Source organism: Balaenoptera physalus (assembly GCF_965194825.1).
Source record: "Balaenoptera physalus genome assembly, chromosome: 8".
Classification (NCBI taxonomy): Eukaryota; Metazoa; Chordata; class Mammalia; order Artiodactyla; family Balaenopteridae; genus Balaenoptera; species Balaenoptera physalus.
In genome coordinates this window covers 58,186,103-58,208,469 of record NC_138887.1, presented here as the reverse complement: position 1 = coordinate 58,208,469, position 22,367 = coordinate 58,186,103, and the positions used below count along the sequence as shown (strand labels likewise).

Sequence of the window (22,367 nt, the reverse complement as noted above, 5' to 3'; positions counted from 1 at the left end):
TCATACACGTAGACCGTCAGAATAGATTTGGAAGCTGCTTTTCCTCTTTTTCCCCACGATTCTGATTTGTTTTAGCCATACTATTTATTTTGAAATTTCAAACAATGTTAGTGAAAGATGCCCACCCCTCTCCTCAACTTTGGAAGGCCTGGGCTAATTATGAGGCGTTAAATGAGTTAATTAACGTCCCAACAGAAGACATGGGCTAAAAGGAGAGGTCAGGGAATGATTTAACCAATGTCGCACTGTTGGACATTTAAGTTATTTAAATGAATGCACTTTGTACTGAAATCTTATTAGCGTTCTCATTTGGTTTAGGATAAATTCCAAAAGGTGGGATTGCGGGGCTAAAGGATGTAAAAATTTGAAGTTTTAATACTCTTGCTACATATTGCCTAACTGCTTGCGAGGAAATGTATGAGTTTATATCTTCACCAACATAGTGTGAGAAGGCTCATTGTCTTACACATGTATGTAATAATTTTAGATATTAAATTGTATGTTTTTGACTTGCATTTCTTACTTTTACATATTTCATATTCTATTGGCCAAACACACCTATCTTGTCAGAACACAGAAATAAATTACTATCACTTTCTTCCTTGGTTACTATGTACCTTGTGGCCGTGATTGTAACAATAGCTTTCATTCATTAAACGTTAAGTTCTCTGCAGGCAATGAGTCTCGTCCATGTTTGACAATTATTCCCAATATCTCATTTAACCCTCAAAACAACTCTGTACTGTTATTTTCATTTTCTCCATGAGATTACCCACCCTTTGAAATGTTAGGGAGAGTAGCCCCAAGTCCCAGCGATGAGCTGAAACACTGGGATTTGAGCGAGGATCTCCCTAAGCACTGGGGGGGAGGAGGGTGACACCACGTGCAAAAACAAAAACAATCAAAACAAAACCACGGCTGTTTCCTTCTAGTAATAAAGAGGTTCCAAGTTAAAATAGATATGACTTTTCGGCTACCAGACATGTGTCTACCAACCAGTTTATCTCACTTCCCAGCGTCGCGAGTGTCAGGGACCACTTGAAGGGCGTGGACGAAGAGGCTGCTCAGCTCAGGGCTGAGGCAGGCAGTACACGTCTTTCCCCTCTGCAAAGGGAAATAGCCGGACAGGGAAAAACGGAGGGGGGACTAGTATTTTCAAATCTTCCAGTGATAGAGCAGCCAAATTTTACCTCTAAGTCTTGGGAGACCAAGGTAACGAAACAGAGCGCACAAGCACAGTTCCGGTTTAGGAAGCTCCCTTCAGAGCTTTAGAAGACGGAGGAAGAACGCATGCGTGGTGCACGCTTCCGGGCCACACCTCCTCCTCTCCGGGAGCGCTCTGCGCAGGCTCGGGCGCAGGTTGCAGCAGCGAGGGGCCTCAGCTGTTGAGGTTATTGTGCTGCCCCTCCCCCACCCGTGCCCCGCGGCGACCCAGCGCTGCAGGCCCGTTGCTCTAGCCCCAGCACCCGGGACTGCGGACTCCGTGACCCTGTCTTCGGGCCTGTCCGCGCCGGAGCAACTCGGGACTGCGTAGCACCCCGCATGCCGGTGAGCGACCCAGGACGCGCAGCCTCCAGGTCCCCTTATGGAGCGGGGCCGAGCGGGCGCTCTGGGAAGAGCCGAGCCGGATGAGGAGGTGGAGGAGGGGAGGCTACGGGGCCGCTGGGCACGCGCGGAGCCCGGGGAGGCGCTCTGAGCTGGGTTATGGAGGTGTGTCATCACCTCTTATCCGGGCCCAGCTTCCGGCCTAGGGGCTCCGGGCTTCGGCCCTAGCCGGGCGCACGGGAGAGATTCCAGGTCCCCACACCTTGAGTGGCCAGGTGGCTCCTGGTTTTCCTCTTTTTGAGTTTTCTTGCCCGACTGCATGTATTTTATCTTTAACCTTTCCAAAGTAGGCAGGCTGTAACCTGGGTTTTGTTGATGTAGCTTATGAAAGGCGCCGACTTCCTTCGTTCAGAAGATCACGACCCATTTAAATTGGATGGAGTCATGTACTTTTTTTCCCTTTTTCCGTAAGGAGTCTAAAGTTCGGGTTGGTTTTCAGTAAATTACAGGAGTTTGATAAAAATATTGAGCACAGCGGTCTAGCACCTCTTTATAATAAACTAAGGAGTCTCTAGGAATAAAAGTTGTTAAAGTTAGCAGTGCTCTGGGGAAAATCCAGTAGGGAGGGCAGGGATGCCCAGTACCTGACGAAGTCTGGCACTTGTCCATTAGCCTTGATGAAACAAACACCAGTCCAAGGTCGAAAGTATCAAGGCAACTGTTACGTAAGTATAGAAAGCAGGCCCAGACTGAGAGCCACCTGTTTTTGCCTTGTGTCTATTCCCTTCTTAAGACATTCCAGTGGGAGGCACCCCATACCTCTGTTAACTGAGATCGTAAAAGGGTGCCGCTGAGGCCCATTGATCCCAGCTCATCTAATATTCCACATAGGCCCCAAGGTCAAAGTGTGTGGGGACAGTGACGTTAATTCACCCCTGAACCACCTGTGACTGGCAGGTATTGGTTTGGCTTGCATGTAATGTCTTCGAGCAAAATCAAGAGAAAATAATGCATTTTTAGGAGTCATAAATCATTTACGTTTTTGAACTTAATGGGCAATGTGTATATAAATTTTTTCAAAATAGTAAAAATCAGCATCTTTATTCATCCTGAAGTTTTCAGTTTGTCTACTAGTCGTATAATTTTTTATCCTGCTGTTTACAGTGTGTTTGGGTGACCCTAACACATGGATGGCATGCCAGTTTTAAAAAGCAAACTTTTCTTCATAGCATAAGATAAATTGAGTTATTTTGAGTGTCAGTTTTCCTCATTCACATCAGTTAGAATTTTTTAAAGAAATATGTCTCTTTATATGAATGTCTTTAATAACCTATTTTTCGGAACTGATAAAAAAATATATGGTCAAATTTAGAAAGAGAAGGAATGTATTATTTTTAAAAAATAAAAAAGCTTTCCCCCTTTGTTAATTTGTCCTCAGAATATCAACCGATTAGAATATATGACTTTTTAAGTTTTTTTAATCCTTAAAATTGTGACTTTAACTGCACTGTTACTGCATTACCTACCTACGGAGGTTATTTTGATATAGGTACTAGCACTAATTATTTTTATTTGTCTTTAAATTTATATTTAATTTCCCTCCTGTATTTTTGATACTGTCATCCTAAAATATTGAAATTAATGTTCTAAATTTTGCTGCTTTGTATTGGTGAATTATAGTCAATATTTTAGAATATTAATTTCATAATTTTAACTCCACCAACTGTTGAATGAAAGAAAAATCTGGAGGTTTGTTTTTTGAGCTGTTTTTTGTTGCAAATATTTAAATGTTTAAAGCAAGAAATGTGAGGATGAGAAAGATTGGGGATTTTATTTATCACATAGGGGCATGAATTTTAAAAGGCTGAAAAATACTACTTTGATATTTCCTGGTGATACCTAGTTGTAATCTGCCTAAAGCAACTTTTGCCTTCAGTGCTAATTGATTTAAAGGTAGAATGTGTTTTTGTTTTACTCTAAGAAGAGTGAAGTCCATGTGTTTCTTTTCAGAGAACTCTGAGAAAGTGGAGACTTTTGTCAAATTTTAATGTTGTTTGAAAGCCCATTCTTATCATACTCTGATATGATATCATTTCATAATATTTTGTTAGAAAAACACTTTTGGACTCTAGTAAATGGCTCCCTTGTTTCAGACATTATTTTGATTGAGTATAATTCTAATCCAGATAGTGATTTGAACGCTCCCTTGAAGGTTGTTCTAAATTAATTTGATCAGTATAAATATCCTGTAATGTTCTTGTTTACTGTAAGATTTTTTTTTTTCTTAGACATGGGAAAGTCTTTTTCTCATTTGCCCTTACATTCAAATAAAGAAGATGCTTATGATGGAGTCACATCAACTGAAAATATGAGGAATGGATTGGTTAATAGTGAAGTCCATAATGAAGATGGAAGAAGTGGAGATGTCTCTCAGTTTCCATATGTGGAATTTACAGGAAGAGATAGTGTCACTTGCCCCACTTGTCAAGGAACAGGAAGAATTCCTAGGGGTATGTGTTATTGCACTGTTTTTTCTTTAAAGAATGATTCCAGGTGTTTGCACAAATACTATAAAATCCGTGGGTCTGAGCACAACCCTTTATGTTTTAAAGACTTAGAATTACAGTTAAAACTTCATGTCAGTTATCTTCAGTCAAAAGGACACGAAGAAACAAAGATTTTAATTAGGGTCCTAAAGCAATAATGAAAACCACTCTTCTACCTCCACTATCTTTTCTTTCCCACCTGCAATTATAGCAGATATGCACCATCTCTTGACTGTAAACTTTTAGTCCTATTTGGCATCAGTAGAAGTCATATCACAGTCATCTTGCCATATTGAGTGTTAGGAGCAATTTAAGTAATGTGGTGACCTAATATTTTTGATTTGTTATTTAAAGAATAATAATAAGATGGTCATGCACTAATTAGTTATTTTTTAAAGGATCTACGTGAAGAGGGATGGTATATGAAGATGAGCCATATAGGGAAAAAAAATCAGTTTGTGGCATGTCATAGGGGAAGTCAGTAGGGAGTAATCTCCACCTGCTGTTTGTAGGTTACTTTAGTAGCAATGGCAATAAGTAGCAATAGTAAAAGTACCTTGTACTATTCTCATTTTCTGCTTGGTTGAAGTTGTTATTTGACCCTGGAGAGACCCCGAGGGGAGGACAAAATGACAATATAAGGCTTTATCTTTGCAGAGGTAGTAGGTATTTGAGAATAAAAGGATTATTGTAGTTAAAGGTATTAATGCACCAGGCTGGGGGCAGGGGGAGGGCTGGAGTCTCATTTTTGCAATCTGGATACGATATTTTTGAGGTATAGCTAGTAGGCATTTTTAGCAGCCTGGATGTGCATTGTGGATAGTAAGATTGAGGAGGAATTCAGAGGTATTTTTTGTCTGAGCAACTGGAAGAACGGAGTAGCCATTTATTAAAATGGAGAAAAGAAGGTGTGAGTGTATGTGTCAGGTGAGAGATCGGGAGCTCAGTTTTAGATATGTACGCTTGGAGATGCATATTTGACACCTAAGTGGATATGTTCAATAGGAAGTTAGTTATAAGAAGGGCCTGGAATTCAGATGCAAGGCCTAGGCTGGAGTCATCAGTGTATAGATGATACTTTAGGTGAGTTGGATGAGAGCACCAAGGTTGTCAGTGTGAATAGAAAACGGAAGAGACTTTAGCACTGAACCTTGGGGCATTGCAACATTGTGGGTCAGTGACATGAGAAAGAATTAGCAAAGGACACTAAAAAGAGCAGCTAGAGTAGAAGTAGGAAATCCCTTTGTCTGTGGTGTCCTAGAAGATAAATGAAGAAGATGTACTCCTTGGTAGAGGAGAGATTGATCAACTATGTTAGACCTGATCAAGTAATGTGAGGACAGAACTGGCCATGGGATTTGGTGATTTAGAGGCTACCTTTAAAAGAGCAGTTTTGGTAGCCTGCAAAAGAATGTATAGCATGTGTAGAGTAGGATCAAGAGTGCATAGAAGGGGCAAAATTATAGTCAGAAAATAGCTTTTTTGAGGAGTTTTGCTGTTTTAGAGGAAAAGGAGAGAAGAGGTGGTAGCTAGAGGGGGCTATACATCAGGAGAAGAATTTTTTAAAGATGGAATGAATAATATGTTTGTATGCTGATGAGATTTTTCCATAGAGAAAACATTGATAATGCAGGCAACAGAGGACAATTATTAGATCTGGTGCACAAGTGCAGAGGGCTGCTCCTCCAGAGGAGCATGGGCAATTTGCTCCTCGCTGTAGAAGGGAAGGTAGAGTATATGGATGCAGAGGCAGGTGGGTGGGTGGGTAGATGTGGTGGTAGCTTGTGGAAGTTCTCTTTGCCACATCATGAGCTGAGAGTAAGGATAGGGGAGAAGATATTGGAGGTTTGAAGAGAAAGCGGAAGTTATGAAATTGTAGTTTGGGAGAGTCAGATTAAGAGTATGCAGTTTTTTTTTGGGCCATGCCACACGGCTTGCGGGATCCCTGACCAGGGATCGCATCCGGCCCTACGGCAGTGAAAGTACAGAGTCCTAACCACTGGAATACCAGGGAATTCCCCAGATTGAGAGTATGAACTAGAGAAATATAGGTGGCATTATTAAGGGCCACTTGAGATAGTAATCTAAATGAGACTAGTGAGCATAGTTGTTTGTTTTTCTTTATCTACTTTTAGCTGTGTGGATATAGGCATAGTAGCCAAAGCGTTGGTTTTAACCAGTTGCAGTTTAGACAGATGAATACCACCAAACAAGATAGGATATGTACACACACACACACACACACACACAGATACATATTGTATATATTATTTATATGTGGGTATGATAGGGGGAGTGTAGATGAGGGGAGACTTGTGGAGGGAGCAGGGAGGAATAATGAAAGTATTATGGAAAGCTTTAAAAGAGAACTTGACTGCGGTGCTTTGATAGTTAATACAAAGAGCCAAGTTGTGATAAGATTGGAAAATGGGCATTTAAAAGTCCATTTATCCATTAAAGCATATGGATAATGCTCAACCCAAGAAAGAAATGCTGAATTTTGAAGTGACTTAATGTGGAGAGGGGTGTGACCTGAAAGAGTCCTGGAAGACTGTGTATAAATAGGGGTTCTTGGAGCATGAGACTTAATATGTGTCAGTTTTGGTTTTCAGGGGAGATAGTGTAGGAACCTCTGCAGTTATAGGGGTTTCAGGACAGCGGTAACAATATGTTTCTTCTGCTCTCATTCAGATAATCAAATTGAAGTCTTAATGGAAAACTGTGGGGAATAGAAAACTGATTGGGTGAAGGAAGGCCTGGTAAATCCAGATCTTCTGAAAGCTGGGACTTTTTAGATTTTTTTTCTCTGGAAGAAAGAGTTACTCTTTCTCATTCTTTATAATATTTTTATTAGCTAGAAATCTAGGTATGAAAAAACACAATATCTGCTTTGGAACTCAGCTGCTACTGGATAATTTTTGAAGATGTTGAGAGCAGTTTACTAAAGGAATGAGATGAGAACCAGATAGTATTCTGGTCTTTCCAAACCAGACTTTGATGAGGAACCACTATATTTTTAATTAATCATGTTAATAAATTTCTAAATCTAATTCTTTTACTTTCAGGACAAGAAAACCAACTGGTGGCATTAATTCCATACAGTGATCAGAGATTAAGGCCAAGAAGAACGTAAGTGATTATAAGAAAATGGCAGGGTTTTTTTTTGTATTTTTTGCTTTTTACATTATGTATAAGTAAATATTTTAATTAAAACTATTCAAAGGAAAAATGCTATCAGGTTCTTAAGTTATACCATCATATACTTTATGTCATTAAATAAAAAAAGGATTCCTGATTGTGGTAAGTTCTTGAAAAGTACTTGAGAGAAATGGTGTAGAACACAAGCCAAGGAAATTGAGCATAAATGTAATTGGAGTCCCTGAAGAAAATCAAAGGAGGCAAACTGAACAAATAGCAAACATTTAATTCAAGATCACTTCCCTGAAGTAAAGCAATACGTGAATCTACATATTGAAAAGACAAGGACTTCCCTGGTGGCCCAGTGGCTAAGTCTGCGTGCCCCCCATGCAGGGGGCCCGGGTTTGATCCCCGGTCAGGGAGCTAGATCCTGCATGAGGCAAGAAGATCCTGTGTGCCACAACTAAGACCCGGCACAGCCAAATAAATAAGTAAATATTTTTTAAAAAAATTAAAAAAAAGAAAAGACAGACCATAATTTTGGAAATAATCAACCCTTCTTAGTGAAATTACTGGACTTCAAAGGTAAGAACAAAAGACTGAAAAGCCCCTTTGAGCATCCAAGCAAAGGATCAATTAATTTATAAGGCATAGAAAATCAGATTGGCATGTTACTTCTTGACCACAGTGCTTTAAACACATAAGCAGTAGAACAGCGTGTCTAAGTCTTCATGGAAAGAAAATGAACCCAGGAGTTTATAAACAGTCAGTCTGACCCTTTATTATGTAATATATAGACAGTTACGAATGTGCAAGAAATTAGGGTTAATTTCCTAACCTTAACAAGCAGAGGGAATAGCACCTGAAAGGGCCAGAGGAGTGGTCCAGCCTTCAGATGTATGGCTAAAGTAAACAGTGCTGTGGGAAAGTGGTAGAGATGAGGCTAGAGAAAATAACAAGGACCAGATCCTGGCACCTGTAGTAAGCTAAGAAATCGGAGAACTTATAGGAAGCTCCTCAGGAATTTTTAGGAGTTTCAGATTTTTAATAAAAAACAGTAACTCTCAATATGTAGTAAAATTATAATATTTTGGGAAAACTGTGGTTCTTTGTAAGTTGGAGTTGTGATGAGGTAGCCAAGAAATTCTTAACTGCTTTTGTCTCCATACTTTAGCTATGTCATTTAATCCTTGAAACAAACCTACAGGTTTTAAAATGGAGGAAAAGAGTAAATTACCTAAAATACTGCAAATATGAAATGGCAGATATAGAATTGTAACTTGAGTCCAAATAAACCACACAACCTTCATAACTTCATCAGTACTGTATACTTTGCAGGATTCTGTTACTGTCCCTAGAGCCATAAGAAAAATTATTACTGATGAGTTTTGTAATGGAGATCTATGTACTTCATCAGTGAACTAGCCAATTTTTCAATTTGGTATGAAATACTGAGAGGAATGTTATTTTATTGTCCCACCAGGTTCAGTAATATTTGTTATGGCTATAAGCTTTGGGTACAAAGTAATTTAGAATCCTGATTCATATATTCACACCTAGAGCTGACTTACAGGCCCTAGGTACCAGAGCGTGGTGGGCTCACCTGCCCGTGAGAAATAAAAACACTAAAGTGTAAAAAAATCCAACAAAGTTCACATTTTTATCATGATTTTTAAACTCTTTTTATACCTTCTTAAGGTGTTTTGGTGTATAATGGGTACTATAAGTGTGTGTTTAAACTACCTATTAGGTAATCCAGCAGTGATCACCACCCTACTCAGGTTGGAAGTCCAGAGTGAGTGAGTGGGAACTTCTCCCTTTGCTCCAGACAGCAGTATAGGTCAAGTAGTAGTGATTTAGTGAATTCTTGTTTGTTTTATTTTGGGTTTTTTTTTGTTTTTTGTTTTTTTTAATTAATTTTTTTTGGCTGTGTTGGGTCTTCGTTTCTGTGCGAGGGCTTTCTCTAGTTGTGGCAAGCAGGGGCCACTCTTCATCGCGGTGCGCGGGCCTCTCACTATCGCGGCCTCTCTTGTTGCGGAGCACAGGCTCCAGACGCGCAGGCTCAGTAGTTGTGGCTCACGGGCCCAGTCGCTCCGTGACATGTGGACTCTTCCGAGACCAGGGCTTGAACCCGTGTCCCCTGCATTGGCAGGCAGATTCTCAACCACTGCGCCACCAGGGAAGCCCTTTATTTTGTTTTTTGATAAACCATTTTGCTCTCTTTTCTTAACTTCGGCAACTTAAAATACTCAGAAACATTTATAAAACATCTGCAAGAGGTACTTGAAATAACTGTTGTGAGGGATAAGATGAGATCCATCAGGGCGTTTAGGTACAAATCTCTCTTTAGGGAAGAGAGGATGGAGGAAAGGATAAAGCAAGAATTTTTTGGATGGCTAGAATATAAGGAAAAGATAAAGTAAGTGACATGCAAGACAGAAAAAGAAACCAAAAGAAGGGTGCTATGGGCTTTGACAGAGTGCTGTTTATTGGAGAAACCAGGGAAATTCTTTCGTCCCTGAGTGTCCATGGGGAGATTGCTTCCAGGAGCCCTCGCATATACCAAAATCTGCTGATGCTCAAGTCCCTCATATAAAATGGCATAGTACAGTCGACCCTCCACATCTGAGGTTTCAAATCTGTGGATTCAACCAACCATAGAGGGAAATTTTGATCCATGGTTGGTTGAATTCAGGGATTCGAAACCCACAAATACTGGAGGGCCGACTGCAGTGTCTTGAAACTCTAGTTTTGATGGTAAACTTAAAGATAAGAGGCAGTTTTCATCTATGGAAATAAAGAGTGAGAGATGGAAGAGAAACACTTCCATCTGGGAGGCAGATGAATAGCAAAGTCACGGGAGTTTTTTTTTTTTTTCCTTGTCCTATCTCTGCATAATAATATCCCCTTTCTTGATTTTAAAGAAACAGTTTAACAGCATCTTCAAAGCAGACATGATTAATGTAAACAATATTTTTAAAAAGGAGTACAGGGACTTACCTGGTGGCGCAGTGGTTAAGAATCTTCCTGCCAATGCAGGAGACACGGGTTCGAGCCCTGGTCCGGGAAGATCCCACATGCTGCGGAGCAACTAAGCCCGTGCGCCACAACTACTGAACCTGTGCTCTAGAGCCTGTGAGCCACAACTACTGAGCACGCATGCTGCAACTACTGAAGCCTGCGCGCCTAAAGCCCGTGCTCCGCAACAAGAGAAGCCACTGCAATGAGAAGCCCGCGCACCACAAAGAAGAGTAGCCCCCCCTCACCGCAGCTAGAGAAAGCCCATGCGCAGCAACGAAGACCCAATGCAGCCAAAAATAAATAAATAAATAAATTTTAAAAATAAATAAATTAAAAAATAAATAAAAAGGAGTACATAAATATTTTCAGATGAGGAGACTCAAAACGGACTTAGTGAGACTGATGAAGCATATGGTTATGTCATTACATTTTTAAGGGCTTCATAGGTGGTTCTGACGAGCAGTCACCTTAGGGAATCATATAATGGTAAAACTCAATGTGAAAATTCTGTTTCAGTGAATTCATCAGGGAATCTTGAAATCTATACTTTTATAAAGCTCCCCAGCTTGATTCTAATGAGCAGCCTGGTTTGGGAATCACCACAGTAAATGTTCTATCTATAATAAGCCTGAAATCCTAGTCTCCAAAAAGGTAAATTTGTCTTTTAAGGAGACCATTTTAACACTTAATATATTCATAACTAACCCTGTTCAATACTTTTATAATGTAAAAAGTTGATAAAATCATACATCTTTTTCTGCTGGTATAAAAGGGGAAAAATTCAAAATGAAAATGTCTTCTCTAAATGTTTCATTATGTAATTTTTGATGCATGTATATTTAAATATTCCATTTTCCTTTTCAGAAAACTGTATGTGATGGCTTCTGTGTCTGTCTGTCTGCTTCTTTCTGGACTGGCTGTGTTTTTCCTTTTCCCTCGCTCTATCGACGTGAAATACATTGGTGTAAAATCGGCATACGTCAGTTATGATGTTCAAAAGCATACAATATATTTAAATATCACGGTAAGTACATATTTATATTAAAAACATTTGACTTCATTCTTTTATCATGTTAAGCAGCACCTTTGTCCTTATTGAGAGAACATTAAAGGTAACACTCAGTTTTCTTTCTGTATGTCTGCTGTATTGACCTTTTCTGTCATTTCTGATTGTGCTGAAAATGGCAAATTCTGTGTATATAGAATCATTTAGCATTTGAAGATGCCTTTGGGAGGGTAAAATAAACAAAACAGTTAATTACTGGGAAAAAAGTAATTACAGTCTATTTACTTTTCAACATTTGACTGAATAGCTTCTAGCCAGACATTAACATAGTTAGTTCAATAGATGTTATACATGTAACATTTTCATTTCCTTGTGTTTTGTGAAACACAATTTTTGCCATCTTTAAGAGACCATTCCTTTGTTTTAAAAGGTAGAGAACAAGTGACTGTTTGATTTCTCTTGCAAATTAGTATATGTGAAAATTTGTGTTTTTCAGGACAGTGGTTTTTAGGACTCTACAGCCTTCCCACACTTGAAAACAAACAAACAAACACCTCAGAGAAGGTCTTGTACCTGTTTTACATGTTAACATTTATTTGAAAAAAGCATGGTTTGCAAACCACCGCATTATTAAAAAGGAATATATATATTGCGTCAGGCTTTAAGGTACATCTGTGTGGCAGTGATTTGTTTGGAAGAGTGATATTGGACTTCAGTTGGTTTTCCTCAAAGAGGTGGTTGGTATGCTTGAGGTTGAGGTAGAGATGCCTGTGGTGCTGGTTGGGAGGAGGGGGATTTAGAGGGACAGGAAGTGAAAGGGAATGTGTGTTAAAGTGGAATTACTACTTAATTATAGGAAAAAAAGAACTCCCATGAATTCATTTATCCTCATGGCGTACTGTCAAACGTTGTCAACCTTTAAAAAACACACACACAAATTTTAAAAACCCTGCGAATTCCCTGGCAGTCCAGTGGTTAGGACTCTGCACTTTCACTACTGAGGGCCCAGGTTCCATCCCTGGTCGGGGAACTAAGATCCCTGAGATCCCACAAGCTGGGACTTCCCTGGTGGTCCAGTGGGTAAGACTCTGCACTCCCAATGCAGAAGGGGCCCGGGTTTGATCCCTGGTCAGGGAACTAGATCCCGCATGCATGCCACAGCTAAGAAGTCCACATGCTGCCACTAAGAAGCCTGCATGCCGCAACTAAAGATCCCGCGTGCCGCAACGAAGACCTGGTGCAGCCTAAGTAAATAAATATTTTTAAAAAAAAGATCCCACAAGCTGCACTGCGTGGCTGAAAAAAAAAACTATATACATGGAAAAAATATATATGCATAAAACATAACACAGTACTAATTGTAAATCATTTCCTATCATTGGGGAATTATTGTTGGGTATTTTTCCACTTTAACAGCCATTTGGAAAAAGGAACAAATTTTCCCTTTTTGTGTGGTGTTTAAAACAATGGCCTGATATTTTTGGGCAACCTCCGGAGCCTGTTTTAGTATCAGATAACTGTAAATTTATAATGAAAAATAATAAAATCCATGTGCTGGTCCCTTTTAGATACCAGAAAGTATATTTAAATGTAAATATCTTACTTTATTTTAAATAATTATTCAGGAATTCCCACATTTTGGGGTACTAGTACTTGACTAAATTGAGAAAGTGTGAACATTAAATAGGAAATAGGTTTATTATATAGATAAACATTAGGTTTAACTGGATGACAGATAAAAAGCTGAGATTTCTGTAGGTTTTCTATCAGTATTTTGAAAAATGTAATTATATAGTATTACTTTTGTTTCTTAAAATGAGTAGTATATATTACTACTCTTACTCTTTTTTAGTAATATTTATTGTCTTTCTACTTACGAACATGTTTAATTATCATTAAAAGACATTTGAAAAATACCGTAATGTATATCTTTACTTCTGTCTAGGCCTGACTATTAACATGTAGTCTGCCCTCCATATCCACCAGTTCTGCATCCATGGATTCAATCAACCTGATGGAAAATTTTTCTTAATTCAGAAAAAATTTTTTTTATAAATTTATTTGTGGGTTTTGTTTTGTTTTTGTTTTTTTTGGCTCTGTTGGGTCTTCATTGCTATGCACAGGCTTTCTCTAGTTGCGGCGAGCAAGGGCTACTCTTCATTGCGGTGTATGGGCTTCTCATTGTGTTGGCTTCTCTTGTTGCAGAGCAGGGACTCTAGGCACACGGGCTTCAGTAGTTGTGGCATGCGGGTTCTAGAGCGCAGGCTCAGTAGTTGTGGCGCATGGGCTTAGTTGCTCCGTGGCATGTGGGATCTTCCCGGGCCAGGGGTTGAACCCATGTCCTCTGCCTTGGCAGGTGGATTCTTGACCACTGCGCCACCAGGGAAGCCCTATCTGTTATTTCTTGATTTAACATTTTTCTTTTTTATTTCGTTGACTATTTTCTAAAGTAATTTGAAACAGTTGTTTTAAGTTAGAATTGCAAAAGTTGGCCCCAGCTGTTAGTTAAGTATAGAAATGATACAACTGCATTTCTTTCCAACCAGTTTTGAATCTATCCCATTTTTTCTCAAAAGTGACCTGCTAGAAGTCTCTACTCATGAAGTTAAAATACCAATTTTTTTTAAATAGAAAGTTTATTTAAAGTTGTGTTTAACATTTTAAAAGGTTGTCTTTGTATTTAATAGAATCGGAAGTAGCTTAGTCTGTGAAGACGTACGTGTTAACATTTAGAAAAATTTAGATGAAATTTTAGAATGTTTTTTATTGAATTTTTGCTAAGGCCACAAATACATTTTCTAACATTCATTTTTCTGTATTCTTGTACTATACATTTTCTGGGCCTACTTTTTAAAAGTATGTGTTCATTGTAGGCCTTTTATATACATAGTACTCATGCATAAAACCAAATAATTGGTTCATTGAATGTTCTTTGACATTTTTGGTGATACTTTCCTTCCTCCTAATAAACTAAGCATAGCCACAGCTGGAGAGTCATCTTCTGTATTAATTTTGATTCATGTTATGCTTATTCTAAGATAACTTGTACATTTTGTGCCTCCTTTCTTTTTCAGAACACACTAAATATAACGAACAATAACTATTATTCTGTTGAAGTTGAAAACATCACTGCACAAGTTCAGTTTTCAAAAACAGTTATTGGAAAGGCACGCTTAAACAACATTACCAATATTGGTCCACTGGATATGAAACAGGTAAGCTTCATTCATGAAATACTTTGGAGGAGTTAAATGAGTCTCAACTTTGTGTATCATATTAACTTGAGGGAGATGGGGGATTTCCTAAAGACCTAGACTTTGAAAAGTATCCCATACATGTGTAAGAGAAAGTCCTAGAATCAAACCCATAAAGGGAGAAATTTCCAAACTCTTTGAAGTTATAAAATGTATCTGAAATACTTGATGTTTTGATCCTGTTCTCTATTGATTTATTTTTATTTTTTGCCCTTCAGATTGATTATACAGTACCTACTATCATAGCAGAGGAAATGAGTTATATGTAGTAAGTTCTGATTTTTAATTATTTTCTCTCATTAAATTATAAAGAATAAGTGTGTGTAGGTGTGAATATACATATATGTTTAATTTCCCATCATCTTAGAAGTGACAAGACCACATTTTGGAATATTCCTTCCAGCCTCTGATCATCTCTGTTCTTCTCTTCTCCCTTTTCAACACGTATAACATTAATGTATATATACGTATACACATAATTTTTTTTTCAGAATTAGGATCATATACACCATGGCACTTTTTATTTACTATGTTATGAGAATGATAATCTCACATATTCTAGTATTTGTTTCTGTTTTAGTATAGGAGGACTAAAATTGCTAATGATGTTTAGAACTCTATTGCTGGTTTGAAGTTGTAAAGGTTTTAAATTAGGTCTAAATGATTATTAGCTCTTGTTAAGTAAAAAATAGTGATAAATTTTTATCATCTTTTCATATCAGCCTGATTCTGCATAACTAATAAACTGGTTACCAAAATTTCAAAAGGTAAACAAAAAGAAATAATAAGTAGACAACTCTGTAACTGCTGTAGTATGAAGGAAAATGCTCAACCATTAAATGCTTATTTATTATATCTTATAGTATTTCTATTAGCTTTAACATAGGAAGAGGAACTGTAATTAAACTATTTTAAATTTATAATGTCATAGTTTGTATTTATTCACATTGTTTTTCTTTAACAGTGATTTCTGTACACTGATATCCATCAAAGTGCATAACATAGTACTCATGATGCAGTAAGTATGGATTTTTGTTTTGAAAGATTCTTTGTTTAAATACTTCAGATGTATAACATTGGCTTAGAGTATACACATCTTTATAAATGCGGTGAAGTAAATAGTGCAATGAGGTGAAGTAAATAGTATCCTACTTTACACATGAGGAAATGGGAGCTCAGAGAAGTAGTGAGGGATCACACAGCTGCTAAATAGTGAATCTGGACCTTGCAAGAACTTGGGAAAATGGTAGAAATTGGGATAGAAGGATGAGCTCAATACCCAATTCCTTGCTGCCTGTGGTAAAGGCAGTAACAGTAGTGAAGACCAGTAATGTTACTGGTTTGCAAATTGGGTGTTATCCTAAGCCATGAAAACATTGTAGGTTATAGGTTGGGTATTTGGGCCATTAGCTAACATTTGATTAACCTTTTCCTCTGATGAGAGAACTGTGTGATTATTTTTAAGAGTGCAGTGAACTAAATATATTTTTAATTAAAGATAGGTGTTTTGAAAAAATACATTTTTGTATATAATTATTTTTGGATAGGGCTTTCTCAGCCAGCATTCCTGTTGTCTGTTGGGGAAATATTCCCTAAGAGGCCCATGTCCACAATATTAAGTTATCATTAATCAAATAATTTCTCCCTGGAGAGAATTTTGATATATAAAGTGTTCTCACTTTAGAAAGCTTTTTTATATATAACTATTCAGTGTTTCTCCCCATTTATTTTATTTTCAGAGTTACTGTAACAACAACTTACTTTGGACACTCAGAACAGATATCCCAGGAGAGGTACCAGTATGTTGATTGTGGAAGGAACACAACTTATCAGTTGGGGCAGTCTGAATATCTAAATGTACTTCAGCCACAACAGTGAAAACTGAGAGATGCACCTGGAGAAGAAATACCTATTGATATTTTCCAAACTCTGAAGGATGAGGTACTTACTTCCTGATAGGAGATCTTAAATTGAACAACCTAAAGTTTACACTTCTGTTTTAAAAGTAGAGCTAAGAGTATGTGGACTTGTAGGTTATTACAACTCTCTACTCTGTGTTCATGGTATTTGTACCAGGATCTTTTACTTGAATCTAAATTTACTGATTGGTTTTCTTTGCTCCTGGTCCCCAAAGGGGAAAACTAAGACTTCTCCTACAGGATAATAAATAATTATTTAAAATTCATAGCTCTAATCACTACTGAAAACATAATTGATGATTTGTGATGAACATAATTATGTGATGAACATAATTTGAGAAACTTTATTTCTGAATGTTTTTATAGAAAATTACTGTGGGCCTATTCATGAAGACATTTAAAGAGTAACCTTTTTTTTTCCTGTTTTATAAATTCCCATTGCTACTTGGTAGTATTTCAGCTATATGCTATTTTAGCTTTTAGCTAAATGTTTTTACTTTTTCATTTTGAAATCCTACTCATTTGCATGTTTTTGTCAGTCTTACTTCAAGCTATTGCTTGCATAACACTTAATAAACCAAAATAATCTTTGCAAAATTCTGTACCTAAAATTTTTAAAAACCCCTAAATAATGGGTTTCACATGTCTTTCCATGTTAGTTATAGTTGTATGAAATTTTTATGTAATCTTCAAACATAATCATTTAATGTACAGTATTGTAAATAAATTCTGCATGGCTTTATGTAGCTTTAACAAACGTCAAATAAAGTGGTACAGATTTAAAATATAGTAAGTTGCTCATAAAAATTTTTTAAAAAAGGAAAATGATATTCAGAAACCTCTAGAATGTATGTTTCCAATTACATATTAGATCAGGCATAACATAGATTTGAAATAAAATATTTTGATGCTCCACTTCTTTTAATGTTGCTTTTCATACTAAAGAATTATGAATACACTTACTTTTCACAACTGTTAGGTACCCAAATCATCAATTTTTTGAATGTTTCAGAGGAGGAAGTTATTTCTTTGGTAAAATTATCCAAGAAATCCTGTTATTAAATTACGGTGGCTATAGCAAAATAAAACCTATATTATGCTTTTAAAAATTTAATAACTTTGCACATCATGGATATCATGCCCCTAGCAGTTACATTTTTAAAGTTTTCTACTTTTAGTTTGGATTTTATTTAAAATTGTTTTCAAGTGTAAATTATTGACTTATTCATTTTGCTATTTTATATTTTTAATACCATTTTGCATTTGGGCTTTTTGCCTTTTTGCTTACCACGTTCTGAGTACCTTTTAAATACCTACCACTGAGCATAGGGGCTGACTGTGATACCAAAAACAGTAAGTGGCTTGAGAGTAGTTTCCTATGTTCCTTAGTGACAGAGATCAGGTTACCCCTCTCCCTACTCCCAAAGTGCCTAACATGGGTCTGAAACATTCTTATTTATAAGTCTGACTCTCTCAACTATAGAACATGAGCTTTATTTAATTAGTTAGAGCTAATGAAGCCCTCCTTTCTGACTTTAAACCTACTCAGGTTTCCCCTTACTTAGCTTTCATATTACTTTCTCTAAGTTTTCCTCAGTGAACATTTAAATGGGTGAAGTGCACTAACTTCTTTTTTTTTTTTAAACTACTTAGTCTTCCCTTAATCCATTGCTAACTCATCCATCCTTACTATTAAACTAAAATCACCCCTTTAAATTTATTATGGATTTTGTAGTCCAACCCAATCTTTAATATTTTTTCTATGTTTTTTGACTACTCCCCTTCTCCTTGAAATTGCACTTTTCTAATGTGTGTGTTCTATTTGTATTTTTCATATCATTCTCATTTCATTTTTTCTCATTCTCCTATCTTTTGATATCTTTTAATGAGTAGTATCCAGACCCTCTTCTGCCTCAAAATTTCTACTCCTGTATCTTCAACAATCACCTATATTAGGGCTTCCAGTTCTGTTTCTACATACCTGACCAGTAACCTATCTAGTTTCTCATTTAGCTAATGACTTAGAGATAACAGTATTTCAGTGACTGTGTAAAAGTCAAACAATGTTAAAAATTTTTTTATCATGTTTTGTTCTCACCTGCCCTTATGTCCCATTTCTTCAAAATCATCCTTCAGATATGCCTCCTTCAAAAATCAATCCTGATTTATTTTCCTGCTTTGTATCTTTTAACCTCGGAAAACTATATAGTGTAAATTAAATGGACTTTTCTGTTGATGTGTAGCTTTAATATCCTTTTAGAGTGCATGCAGAGTATCTGCTGAAGAGTCAGAAAAGTGAGAGAACATTTGCTTTTACTGACTTAGTTTTGAATTTTTTTATTCATTCTTTAAATTAAAAACTCTTTATTACACCTACTTTCTGTGGAGTTCAAGTGAGAAAAAAACTGGAATTTAAAATAAGTTAAAAAAAACCCAGTAGTAGAAAAATAAAGATCACCTGTGACTACTTTCAAAGAGGGTTAAGTAACTGCCAGAAGAACCCTAGAGCAAAGCAGGCTGTAAATTAACAAAACTACAAAAGCACATTAAGGTGAAGCAGACTTATAGCCATTAAAAAAAAAATCTGGAAAGGATGGATGAGGCTTTAACTTTTCTTAGGTCATTGTCCAGTGCAGTTTCTTACGTGGTAATAGGATTTTTTAAAAACGGCTCTCAGACCTTATTCAGAAGACGTGGTTAAAGATGTTACAATTTTTTTTTTCTGATAATTCCAAGAATAAATTTCTCGTAAATTGCACCTTAAGTAGACTGGTCATTCTAACCAAATCTGATACGTAACCAGCCTACATGTTTTCATATTACATTTATATAGCACCGTGCCCTTTCAGAATTCTTTCATATGTTTTTCTCATATCATTTGCCATAGTCCTGTGAGTCAGAAAAGGAGGGTAGTAGGATCCTCCTCTTTTAGAAAAGGAAAAAGAGGCATGGAGAAGTTGAGGGACTTGCTGAAGATCTCATATTTAGTAAATAGTTTAACTGAGGCCAGACCTAGTTTTCCTGTCACCCATATCTGTGCTCTGTCACTTAAAATGCCCATTGGAAAGCCCTGTTGACTCAGGTTAGTATAAATAAAAATGAGAGAAAACGTTCACGTAGGTAATGGTGACAATCAGAATAATACTGATGGACTAAGATTTTGGGTATCTTGAAACTGGTACCTTAAATGTTTTAAATGGGAAATGTAAAATATTTTGGAGCATGATCTGTAGATTAATTTTCTGTTAAAATTTAGTACTCTGTGATCATTCCAGTAAAGATAATAGATATGTTTCAGAGTAGACTAATTATAAATAATAGAGATTAGTGGATTGAGATTTGAAACAGTTAACAGTTTGAAAATAAGAGATAACAGATAAACTGCTTGAAATTTGTAAATAACCATCTTTACTGTACTACATAACATGTAAATGGCTGTGGTTTTATTTGTGTTCATTTTTTCCATGCTTTTTTTGTTTGTTTAAGCCAATGAGGTAATTATTTTCTCTAAGAATTCATGACAAGAAAATAAAATTCACTTCAGATCTTCTGAATTGTAGTCTGGGAATAACACAGTGTGGTGTTCAAATAGATAGGAAGTGACTGCCAAAACACGATAAAAGTAACTTAGGAGACTTCAAACGTCAGCCTAATGAATCATTTGTGGTTCTTAGCCTTATCATTATTGCAGTATAATTCTGGATGTTTAATTGGAGGACATGTCCCCAACTTTCTCTCATGCCATTTTGTTTGTTTTTTAAAAGTTTTAAAATAAACAATTCTTTGTATAATGACTATATCTTATTTAAGAAAATGGTTTGTTAGGTACTTGACCCCAAAGTCACTGCTCAGTATAGCTAATATTTATTGGTTACTTACTGTGTCACATACTGTACTGTACTAACCTTTCATGTGCATTATCTTATTATCCCTCAGAAGAGTTCTTTAAGGTAGTTACTGTCATTGGCCTCCCATTTTATCTCTGAGGAAATTGAGTTTTAGAGAAGTTAAGAAGTATGTATAAGTTGGAAAGTGGCAGATTAGAGATTCAAAACAGGTCTGTTTGACTCAAGCATCATTGTTCTTAAAATAAGCATATTTTCTTTCTAGCCTTTGAAAATGTTTTAGTCATAAAAATGTATTGGATATTGCACTTAATATAGAAGACTAAGGTTTTTGATAGTATTTTGAAGAATACTATTAAGATGCTTTATTATTTTGTAGATCTTTAATATAAAAATGTTTATCTTTTTTTTAGCTATTAATACTTATCTGTTAGATGGATTTTTTCTTTATAAAAGATATAAAAATTTAAATTTACAAATATATATCAGGCTTCCTCGATAAGCAGTATGAATTGAATTTCAAGTTATTAGGTTGTAAGCCAAAGGTTACTCACCAGAATGTCATGATTTTTAGCTCATAACATCTGGAAACAGTAACTACTTGGCTCAAATACATCTAAGAAGAATTAATTTTATTTCTCTCTCTTTTTTGTAATATCAAATTTTAAATGAGATGTTAAAATATTTTAAGGAAAAAATGTTTGAGAGGGTGGGATAAAAAGACTGAAACTTTATTTCTTTAAAAAATGTATTTTTACATGAAAACAAGATATATTTGCAATGTGTTCAATCAAAATATTCACTTCTGTATCCCAGATCTACATATTTCAAAGTAAAAATGTTCACTTGTCAGCTGAAATTCCTGATTAGAACTAATATTTGTTTATTTTTGTGCTTAGAATGTAAATTTCACAGTGGATTTTTTTTTAAATTTACCTTTAATTTGGATAAAAGCAAGTGATATATTTATATACTACAGGGATAAAAATGGTCATTTTCATTTTTTAAAAAACTACCAATGTGATTATATTTTTAGTTCTTTTTACTCATGTTTAGCACAGGCTTTAAATTTAAAAATACACTATAGGCTGTATTGACCCAAAAAGTATTCCATAAATTAATTTAACAAATATATGGCAAGTTTTTCATAGCTATAGCTAATTCTTCTAGAAGGAAGTTGTTGCCTTCTGTTTAATTACATTAATTGAAATGTGTTTAAGAGAAATGTTTTCAGCATATTTTGTATACTGAAAAAAAAAATAGGGTTAGTATTGGGCCAATGGCCAAGAGGTAACGTTACTACCTTGTAGACTGTTACAGTTCAAATTGTCCCACTTCCCCCAGAATTTTAGAAACTAGAAGTCTGGGAGATGCTGTATCAGCTGTACTCTGGTGATTCTAAATGCTGTAAGTACTGTTCATCTTTTGTTATTGTGTGAGATGGGAAAAAAATGCCAGATTGCAAAAGATGCGTAATTTCATTGTATAATGGTTTGTTTTAGGCATAAAATATCAGCAAGTCTTGTCTTGTGTGTTTTGTCTTATATTTCCTCATAGAACTAAATTAAGTAAGATTTTGGGAAATGATTTTAAATGCTTTCCGAGTTGACGTGCTTGGTCAGATATTTGAGTGATGGCATTGCTGAGCAGACTCTAACCCATGATTCTAGTTGTGGAATAAAGAATAACGTAGAGTGTGAGACTATGTTTGGGCACTTACTCTTTGTTTATATTAGGTATTACCCTCCATCATAACATACTTATTAAATTTCCAAGTTGGGCAGTTCTGTAATTATAACTATTGTTGCTGTACCTGTAACAAAACATGCTTATGATAGTAAAATGAATAGAAGTGCCCCCAAATACTATTTTTTTAATTCACTTGTAACTGTTCCTCTTATAATTGTGTATGACAGAATCAAATTTGTAAAACTTTTAGCATGAAAAATAAAATTTGTATCAGTCAAGTGTCTTGGTTATGCTTTTGAAATTCTCTTGACATAAACAAATCAGTGTAAATATTAAAAGTTCTTCAGCTTAAAGCTTTTAAGTTCTTACAGCTGTTAGCCAAACTGCACTTTAACATCATATTT

General features: G+C 36.1%; 1 protein-coding gene across 3 annotated transcripts; it reads left to right on the top strand.

Moving 5' to 3' along the window:
- The first annotated feature begins 1,309 nt into the window (after positions 1-1,309).
- On the top strand, positions 1,310-22,241 carry TMEM106B (transmembrane protein 106B). Of its 3 annotated transcripts, XR_014266745.1 has the most exons (9): positions 1,310-1,548; positions 3,834-4,055; positions 7,157-7,220; positions 11,115-11,274; positions 14,331-14,471; positions 14,729-14,778; positions 15,475-15,528; positions 16,250-16,451; positions 21,619-22,241. XR_014266745.1 is itself a non-coding variant. In XM_082472767.1 (8 exons), exons 2-8 carry the CDS (start codon positions 3,836-3,838, stop codon positions 16,386-16,388), a joined length of 828 nt encoding a protein of 275 aa, XP_082328893.1. In that variant the 5' UTR covers positions 1,310-1,548; positions 3,834-3,835; the 3' UTR covers positions 16,389-22,241. The 3 variants fall into 3 exon arrangements, 2 of the variants coding, with proteins under 2 accessions (XP_082328893.1, XP_082328894.1); XM_082472767.1 differs by having other exon boundaries at positions 16,250-22,241; XM_082472768.1 differs by lacking the exon at positions 1,310-1,548 and adding an exon at positions 1,743-2,270 and having other exon boundaries at positions 16,250-22,241.
- The last annotated feature ends 126 nt before the right edge of the window (positions 22,242-22,367 follow it).